At 42.2% G+C, this 7896-nt stretch overlaps 3 protein-coding genes across 8 annotated transcripts; 1 reads left to right on the top strand and 2 right to left on the bottom strand.

Annotated features, from left to right (window-relative positions):
- Positions 1-296: 296 nt before the first annotated feature.
- Positions 297-1356, bottom strand: c13h19orf25 (chromosome 13 C19orf25 homolog). The gene is made up of 3 exons (XM_029001790.1): positions 1217-1356; positions 1001-1142; positions 297-794 (listed from the first exon to the last, which is right to left on the bottom strand). The coding sequence occupies exons 2-3, from the start codon at positions 1134-1136 to the stop codon at positions 610-612; spliced, it is 321 nt and encodes a 106-aa protein (XP_028857623.1). The 5' UTR covers positions 1137-1142; positions 1217-1356; the 3' UTR covers positions 297-609.
- Positions 1265-4690, bottom strand: reep6 (receptor accessory protein 6). Of its 5 annotated transcripts, XM_029001787.1 has the most exons (7): positions 4504-4687; positions 3973-4066; positions 3733-3871; positions 3491-3659; positions 2869-2948; positions 2567-2590; positions 1265-2457 (listed from the first exon to the last, which is right to left on the bottom strand). In XM_029001787.1, exons 1-6 carry the CDS (start codon positions 4637-4639, stop codon positions 2570-2572), a joined length of 639 nt encoding a protein of 212 aa, XP_028857620.1. In that variant the 5' UTR covers positions 4640-4687; the 3' UTR covers positions 1265-2457; positions 2567-2569. The 5 variants fall into 5 exon arrangements, 4 of the variants coding, with proteins under 4 accessions (XP_028857620.1, XP_028857622.1, XP_028857619.1 ...); XR_003751752.1 differs by having other exon boundaries at positions 2567-2948; positions 4504-4690; XM_029001789.1 differs by lacking the exon at positions 2869-2948 and having other exon boundaries at positions 4504-4688.
- Positions 4691-5326: 636 nt separating this feature from the next.
- On the top strand, positions 5327-7415 carry LOC114802554 (tetraspanin-33). 2 transcript variants are annotated; one of them, XM_029001577.1, is made up of 8 exons: positions 5327-5616; positions 5695-5752; positions 5836-5960; positions 6076-6150; positions 6248-6343; positions 6430-6558; positions 6753-6914; positions 7075-7415. In XM_029001577.1, exons 1-8 carry the CDS (start codon positions 5560-5562, stop codon positions 7192-7194), a joined length of 822 nt encoding a protein of 273 aa, XP_028857410.1. In that variant the 5' UTR covers positions 5327-5559; the 3' UTR covers positions 7195-7415. The 2 variants fall into 2 exon arrangements, with proteins under 2 accessions (XP_028857410.1, XP_028857411.1); XM_029001578.1 differs by lacking the exon at positions 6430-6558.
- The last annotated feature ends 481 nt before the right edge of the window (positions 7416-7896 follow it).

Below are 7896 nucleotides of genomic sequence, written 5' to 3'. Positions count from 1 at the left end.
TTGGTGTCATTATGCAAGCATCTCAACAGTCAACCCAATATATTTTATGATGTCTTTTTGCCAGTTAGTCTCGATAATTGTGATTGTGCTGGTTTTTGTCATTTGTTTGGGCAGTGGTGGCCTAGCGGTTAAGGAAGCGGCCCCGTAATCAGAAGGTTGCCGGTTCGAAACCCTATCCGCTGAGGTGCCACTGAGCAAAGCACCGTCCCCACACACTGCTCCCCGGGCACCTGCCATGGCTGCCCACTGCTCACCAAGGGTGATGGCTAAATACAGAGGACACAGTCACCGTGTGCTGTGTTTAACAATGACAATCACTTTACTTTCATTTGTTTAATAAAGCAGGGGTACATTTGACTGCCAAGTGCAAGTGCATAAAATACCACACATAACATTATATATAAAAATTGAGCCTATCCTTACTGCATATAATTAAATGTAATACACATCAATTTTAAAAGTGTTTCAAAACTCAGTCTTAGCCCACGAAATAAGTGTGAAAATTTATAACAGCAAAATGAATATAAATTAACATACACTTCTCATAACAATGATTAAAGCACAACATTTTGAACGGATGAATTCCTTTATTGCTGATCCATGGAAAGGTCAAAGGGCTTCGCCTTTTACGCCCTTCATGCTTTGGTCCAGCGCCTCTCCCACAGCCTGGAGCTCTTCTCTCCGCAGAAGCAGGTCACCCCGAGCTCCTTCAAGATGCTCATTCAGTTCCAAAAAACGGCGGCTCAGGAGGTACTTTCTCTCCAGCTCTGTCTTTCCAGATCCCCCCTTTTCATCTGTTAGCAGGGGTTAAGATGGTGTTGGTTAATCAATTTAGGAGAGGTATTATAGTCCAGCTTCAGAAAGCAGAAACAACCTTGCAATAACTAATTCTGCCTGAAATAGCTAGTAAAATCCTGAGCAAGATACTCCAGCTCAGAGGCTCTGGACCGGTAATTAGGAACCGCTCTGCGGACATAACAGCCGTGAAGACGCCGCTCACCTGGACTCGTCTCCCGGAGGACGCTGAAGACGGGGTCGCTGGGGTGAGCCCTGCTGACGTCCTCTAATATTCGCTCCACCGTGGGAGGTTCCGGTCGGCTCGGGAGAACGATCCGCTTCTTGTTTCTCGACCCCATGTCGGTCTTAGGAGGCGGACACGTCACACGTCTGCGAACTTTTACTATTTACTATCAGATGGAGGTTCAGAACTACCTACCTGCCACGTAATACCAACGGCCAAGAAAGGAGACGCTAATGTGACAAATTAAGCAATAAGACGAACGAGGTTTTTAATAAGCACATTTTAACAATAACATTGACTATTGCATAATTTCAATTGATGAGAATTTTAGTCCATATAAAACATTTCCGTCCTCATCTTCTTCGTGTGGCGCGCAAGTGGCTCTTCGTCGCGGGCGCTTGCGTCTGCCACCTACCGGCTCGGAGTGGAACTGATGGGGGAAACAGGAGTTGTACACCACTATCCTACCACTTTTGATCACAAAAGCATAATATGAGATTACACAGTGATTACATGAGATTAGTTACAAAACTAATTTACATAGCATCATTTTGTGTGGATAATTGCAAACCATGTTAATGTTCTTATTTGATGCCAAATACATTTGTATGCAAGAATACCCGAGTTCATGGCTCCTCTGCCTCCATTTTATTGTCTGAGAGGATACAGATGTAGAGCAACCGGTCTTAATGGATAAGGGACTGTTCAGCAACACCTATTTAAGAAACACAGATCCTTTATACAGTTTGCAAATTGTATTATTTAAAAAATGGGTGAAAAAAAAAAAGCAAATGAATCACATAAAACCTATAAAAGTTTACATTTACATTGCATCGATTAATACAAACATTTTCTAAAAAAGAAAATTGAAATCACTTTCGAATGATGGCCAATGACTGCCAGGGAAATAATTAGACAACCCTGGGTGGTTTTGACAGTGACTTGTTAGTACTGCTAACTTGTTATTACTGGTAACTCCTATAGGCCTATGGTTCATAATGGTAACCTATTCTTGGTTTGACATGACCATTTTGTCTTTAAAAAGGTGATTATTCAAAAACATAACATGAACTATGTCTACATTAAATACCAATCAGAAGTGAACATTCTCCAGGCAAGACTAAGAACTGCATTTATTAAAATGTGAAGAGAGTGAATGAGGAGTTAATTTACAGTGATTTGTTCTTTGTAAATGTTATTTAGGCTCTCTGCATCTTCAGTGTTTGTATTACAGAAACGATTTCAATGTGAAAGTGATATCAGAATAATTTAGGATTAATTGCAGATGTAGACAAAACATAGACGCTGTTATGTAAAACACACAGCATGAATGAAGCATGTACACAGCATGCTGTCTACAGCCATCGTCCCCGAAGTCATTGTGTCTTCCCACAGCTGTCAGCGTACGTGTTTCCTCCCGGGCCGCCTGCAGAGAGCTCAAAATACAACAATCGCAATTAGTGGTCTGGATGTATTCCCTAACCCCAATGCATGCTGAATGTAAGCAAGTCGAGGTGAACGGGTGAGCAAATGAAAAGGACTTACTGGTTAATCAACACTGGGTTCAGTCTGCACATGGACAGGAGGGAAGGAGGAAGGATAAAAAAAAAATCTATTAAATTGCAGAAACTAAATGCCCAGGAGTCACATTAAAACTGTTTAAATGTGCCATCGTCATGAACTGTACACATTGTGAATCTTACATTGAACAATACACGTGGTAAATATGATCAGCTTGTAACTACGAGGGTGGGGGAGGTGCTGTAGGCGGCAGAACTGGCTTTAATTAACTGGGTATAATAAGCAGAGAGGAGGTGACGGGGAACTGGCCAGTGTTCTGTACATACAGGCTCTGCGCCCAGTAAAGGTGCTTTATTCATGGTCTCAACTGTCTGCAGAGTCTTGTTTTTAACCAGTGTTTGGAGAACTGCAGCCGGGTCAGACAGATGAGAGGAACAAAGAAAAGGAGGGGTGAGAAAAGGTAAAGCAGCACCATTAACATCACATGATAATGACAGGACAAAGCACGGCTAGACAACATGCGCCTCGCGGGAGAACGTCAGCCTTCCCCTAACATCGGCCGATGTATCGAGTTGATGCATTAAAAGAGGAGGGATCTATTTATGGCTCAAATGACCTGGTTCCTGTATTGCCTCCTGTCTACCTGCCATAATCTGACTACGACCTCAGACAGGATTAATCCATGAGGCAGCATGCAGCAAAACATCCAGAATAGAACGCCTACTGATCTAATAGCTTTGCGGTGTCATCACGAATGACTGCCGTTTCACAGTAAAGTTTAGGCTCCCCATGACCTCACTTGTCCAATCAAGAAAAAGGACATTAATGAAGCCAGCTGCGGAGAGTAAGTAACACCTCCAGATAGATTCAGGATATGTTTAGTAACCCCTTATGCAGCCAGGTGAAAGGCCCACTGGCATAATCAGTGACATAACCGTGATAACCTACCTTCTCTGGTGACGCTCTCTGCTGCAGTCATGGCCCTCCCGCTGAGGTCACTGACCACACCGTCCACGGCTGCCTCGTGTTTGAGGAAGATCGGCCGCACCACTCGCTTGTACAACACCTGGGAGCCATTCCAAGACACCGGGGCCATACACCAGAGCAAGAACAGGCACTGAGGAGAACACGGCCATGAGGGGCAGCAACAGATGACACAGATTTTATTCCATATCTGGTTTGATATGTACCTTACAGATATAGTAGAAAGGGAACCAGAAGAGGAAGATGTCGGAGAAGAACTCCCCTACACTAAAGATTCCATAAACAACCCAGTAGGTCAACCACTTGGTGTCATCGTCCTTGTTCGGACTCTCAATGGCTTTGATTCTGGAAGAGAAGTCACTGATCAGCACCGTAACATCAATTTCTCATAGCTTTCTGCAGTGTTTGTATCTGTTTCATCTCAGCAAAAAAAAAAAAAAACTTACGAGAAATAAGCAGGATACACAAAACCAATTAAGTTGCAGATCAGGGAAGCACCATATCCAAATACTAAATACAGCCCAGTTGCAGACACTGCACCTTTAAAGGGGGGAGAATAAACTCATTATAGCCACAACATATTCCCAACTAACCCCCAAATTATGCAAATCAGCATTCATTTGCTTCCAACAACTCTCAGATGGTGATTGAAGATGCAACAGGGGGATGATGTTACTAAAGTAATGGAAACTGATGGGAATTTATGATGGACCATCTGGCATTATTGGTCCAAGCAGACACTAAAGATGACAAACTTCCACATTACTGATGAAAACTGATATCTTGTGGAATAAATGTTGGGGATGTTGGCTTCAGGCTGTTAGAAAGTTAACTTGAGCCCTGACATTGATCATAATGACAGCGAATGACAAATAAACAAGCTATGACAGTTATCCATCTCTTATCTAGCCAGAGTAGTACTTTTAGTTGTAGTTAGTTACATTTTAAAAAGAAATATAAACCACGTGGTGACATACCTAATGCAATGTAGCGTTTTTTAATTCCAGTTTTCTCCTCGATTTTCCCGAGAAGGTCGGTCACAATGTTTTTCTCATTCAGAAACCTTTCGACGCGCTCTTTTAACTTGGTGAATATGGTGAACATCTTGCTCATCGCAAGATGAGCTACGGACTCCCAGGCGCTTAATCCGCTTTACGGGCACGAAAACGGGCACGTCACCGCCCACGGGTGAGGTGGGCGGGGCCTGCATCCATGACTGACAGGATGCAGAACCAATGAAAAAAGGTTCCTCTCGAGCAGGCATAATGAATGATTATGCAAAGATGCTAAGATATCTCAATAAACTGTGTTTTGCCAAGAAATGTCAAATGGTGTAGAATATGGAGTTCATCAGAGTTCATCAGATCGGCCCAGTCCATTCCCACCTTCAACTGTCTCCTAATAAGTATCTATAGAACTTAATACAACTAACTTCTCACATACAAAATATTTCTCTACTACAAAATGTGTTCTGACTGTACTTTGTGTTTTAAGCTCCTCTGCACTTTAAAAGTGCTTGTGATGATATGTAACATAGCTGATAGTCTCAGCACTTGTTGATTTAAGTCTAACTATACGGTTATGAAGGTCAGATATGAACATCAGTCTGGATGATAATGACTGCTAAATGTTGTAAATGTAAATGTCAAGCCATTTACAAAACACTTTTGGTTTCTACTTCTTTTTTTCCATATTTATACTTTTTTACGTTTATTTTTTGGAGTGTTCATGTCTCTGCTACACTCCCGATACAACAAGTTCCTGGCTTTGCCCCAGTCTTCTTGGCCTAAGAAATGAACATTTTTTTCCCCTCCTGTGTATTAAAACACTTGACCCAGACATGTGTCGCAGCCACCAGCAGGTGTCGCCAGAGCGCACCGTGAAAGCCCGTCCGGCCTCGGGGTGCGACGTGAGCCTGAGTGATGGAAGGTATTCCTCCTCCTGACCGCCGGCGTGTAGTCACACGTCGCGGCGGGACGATCTCTGACTCAGTTTGGATCATGTCGACCTGCTTTTGTTAGCTCAAAGCGAAGATGGAAACTTACAAAGCCATAAAGTACACGCTGTTTATCTGCTGCTACATTTTCTGGGTAAGTTATGGCATGGAGATTTCTCTGCATGCATAAAATTTCCACTCATTGTGCGACATTATCTGTTCTTGTGTCCAGGTTGCTGGTGCTGTTTTAATTGCGGTTGGAATCTATGCTAAAATTGCCAAAGAGCAAGGTGAAAAACATCGCAAACTGGAAATACTGGCTAACAAAGATGTCTGGAAGAATTATAATGGGTATTTTTGCTTTTTGGTGCAGGCATTGTGGACACTGTAACTGCTGACCCAGCTCTGCTGCTGATTGCAGTGGGTTCCCTAATGTTCTCCATCACCTTCTGCGGCTGTTTTGGAGCTCTTCGTAATGGAAGCATACTGCTGCAGCTGGTGAGGTGGACCTCGAAATGTCTTCATTTTCTCAGAATATGCAGCAGTTGGTGCTACATCATGCTACTGAAGCACATTGCTCCACCCAAGCTTGATTCAGTCTGTGTGTTTTTAGTTTTTAGGACTGTTAGTGGTCCTTGTTCTCCTTCAGATTGCCACTGCTGCATTGGGATTCGTTTTCTCTGATATGGTAAGAAGAAGAAGAAGAAGAAATGTCCCCTCGTTCATGTATGTGTGCACTACTCTACAGTTGAAATGCTCATTCCTAATTTAGTGAATTCTTTCAGGTCTTGGAGCGAGCTCAGCGTCTGATGGAGAAAGGAATTGTACGTTATCGCGATGACCAGGACTTGGAAAACGCCATTGACTTTGTGCAGCGAAAAGTAAGATGTGGATGCACCGCACGCAGTTTCGGTTTCCTTAAACATGTTAATCTTGCTGACGACATGCATCCTGAAATCTCTTTCAGTTCCAGTGCTGTGGCGTGCACAGCTACAAGGACTGGTCGCTCAACGTGTACTTTGAGTGTTCAGTGACTAACCCAAGTCTGGAGAACTGTGGGGTGCCATTTTCCTGCTGTGTACAGAGGAGAAATGAGGTCTCATTCCACCTCCAGTGGTTTCTGATTAGAAGATACGTTTATCATAGTTACATTTGTGAGCAGAGTGAGATTGCTGGTATATGAAACATGCAATTGTGTTTAGCCCACTAAGTAATTCGTGCTTGGCAGTAAACAGAAATTCTCATGAACTGTGTGAAATGACCATTTGTTTGGATGTTTGTGTCTTTCAGTCGGTGCTTAACACCATGTGTGGCTACGGAACTCAGAAAACGAAGGAGTTTGAGACCAGCAAAAGCATCTACAGCAAGGGCTGCCTGAGTAGCATCGTTCAGTGGGGGAAACAGAACCTCCTTCTCATTTCAGGGCTGAGTGTTGGCCTTCTTTGCTTGGAGGTCAGCTTACTTTAAATATTCTTCATAAGTATGCCATGTTTAAAATCTTGTAGCACTGATAAATCACGTAAAGTTAATCAAAAAGCAAAACAAAGACATAAAAAAATGTAAATGCCTTTTTTTGCTAATTTTTTTTTTCATGGTTTGCATTATCCCACAGATAATTATGATAAGCCTAGCTGCTGTCCAGCTGAATCAAATCAAGAAGGTTGAGACAAGGAAGAAAGTGAACACACAGAGGAACATGAACAGGAGGAACTACAAAGCACCACATCAATGATTCCTGACTGATGGCATCATTTTGAAAGCAGTTAGCAATATTCAGTATTTTTCAGTAACTTGTATTTCTACAAATTGTAGTGTATATATGTACATTGTAGTATACAGAGGTGAAACGTAATGAATTACATTTGCACACGTTACAGTAATTAAGTAGTTTTAGGGTGGTAGTAGCCTAGTGGGTAACACACTCGCCTATGAACCAGAAGACCCGGGTTCGAATCCCACTTACTACCATTGTGTCCCTGAGCAAGACACTTAACCCTAAGTTGCTCCAGGGAGACTGTCCCTGTAACTACTGATTGTAAGTTGCTCTGGATAAGGGCGTCTGATAAATGCTGTAAATGTAAATGTAGTCTTTGTGAGTAATTTGTCATTTTTTAAATAGGTCAATTTGTTTTTTAAATAGGTAATTTTACTTTTACTCTAGTATTTTGTTTGCTGTAGCGCCTCACCATGACACAAGAGTCAGAGCCAGTCATGCACCAAAAAGAAAAGGCCTACACAATAGCCAATCAGAAAAAAGCAGTATTGAATCTGAACATGTAACGAAATCATGTTGACCCAAACAATGATGCTCCAAGCATCACTTCAAGTCATCTTTTGTTTTAATATTATAACAAAATTGCACTTTGTTTGACACAATTAATGACAACTTGATTGCTGTTAGAGAATTTTAGAAAGATAATTAGCATCAGTATTT

This window comes from Denticeps clupeoides, chromosome 13 (genome assembly GCF_900700375.1).
Source record: "Denticeps clupeoides chromosome 13, fDenClu1.1, whole genome shotgun sequence".
Classification (NCBI taxonomy): domain Eukaryota; kingdom Metazoa; phylum Chordata; class Actinopteri; order Clupeiformes; family Denticipitidae; genus Denticeps; species Denticeps clupeoides.
Note: the sequence above shows the minus strand (reverse complement) of the source record. Positions and strands in the feature narration are given on the sequence as shown.

What these genes read in the sequence shown, in the direction of transcription:
- c13h19orf25 (XM_029001790.1), bottom strand. Translation starts at nt 1,136, where the DNA reads ATGGGGTCGAGAAACAAGAAGCGGATCGTTCTCCCGAGCCGACCGGAA. An exon ending in CCTCCGGGAGACGAGTCCAG is followed by an intron (nt 795 to 1,000) that starts GTGAGCGGCGTC and finishes CCCTGCTAACAG; the next exon opens with ATGAAAAGGGGGGATCTGGA.
- reep6 (XM_029001786.1), bottom strand. Translation starts at nt 4,639, where the DNA reads ATGAGCAAGATGTTCACCATATTCACCAAGTTAAAAGAGCGCGTCGAA. An exon ending in AAAACGCTACATTGCATTAG is followed by an intron (nt 4,067 to 4,503) that starts GTATGTCACCAC and finishes CCCCCTTTAAAG; the next exon opens with GTGCAGTGTCTGCAACTGGG. An exon ending in AGAGAGCGTCACCAGAGAAG is followed by an intron (nt 2,949 to 3,490) that starts GTAGGTTATCAC and finishes ACCCGGCTGCAG; the next exon opens with TTCTCCAAACACTGGTTAAA.
- LOC114802554 (XM_029001577.1), top strand. Translation starts at nt 5,560, where the DNA reads ATGGAAACTTACAAAGCCATAAAGTACACGCTGTTTATCTGCTGCTAC. An exon ending in TCTGCTGCTACATTTTCTGG is followed by an intron (nt 5,617 to 5,694) that starts GTAAGTTATGGC and finishes TCTTGTGTCCAG; the next exon opens with GTTGCTGGTGCTGTTTTAAT. An exon ending in GTGTACAGAGGAGAAATGAG is followed by an intron (nt 6,559 to 6,752) that starts GTCTCATTCCAC and finishes TGTGTCTTTCAG; the next exon opens with TCGGTGCTTAACACCATGTG.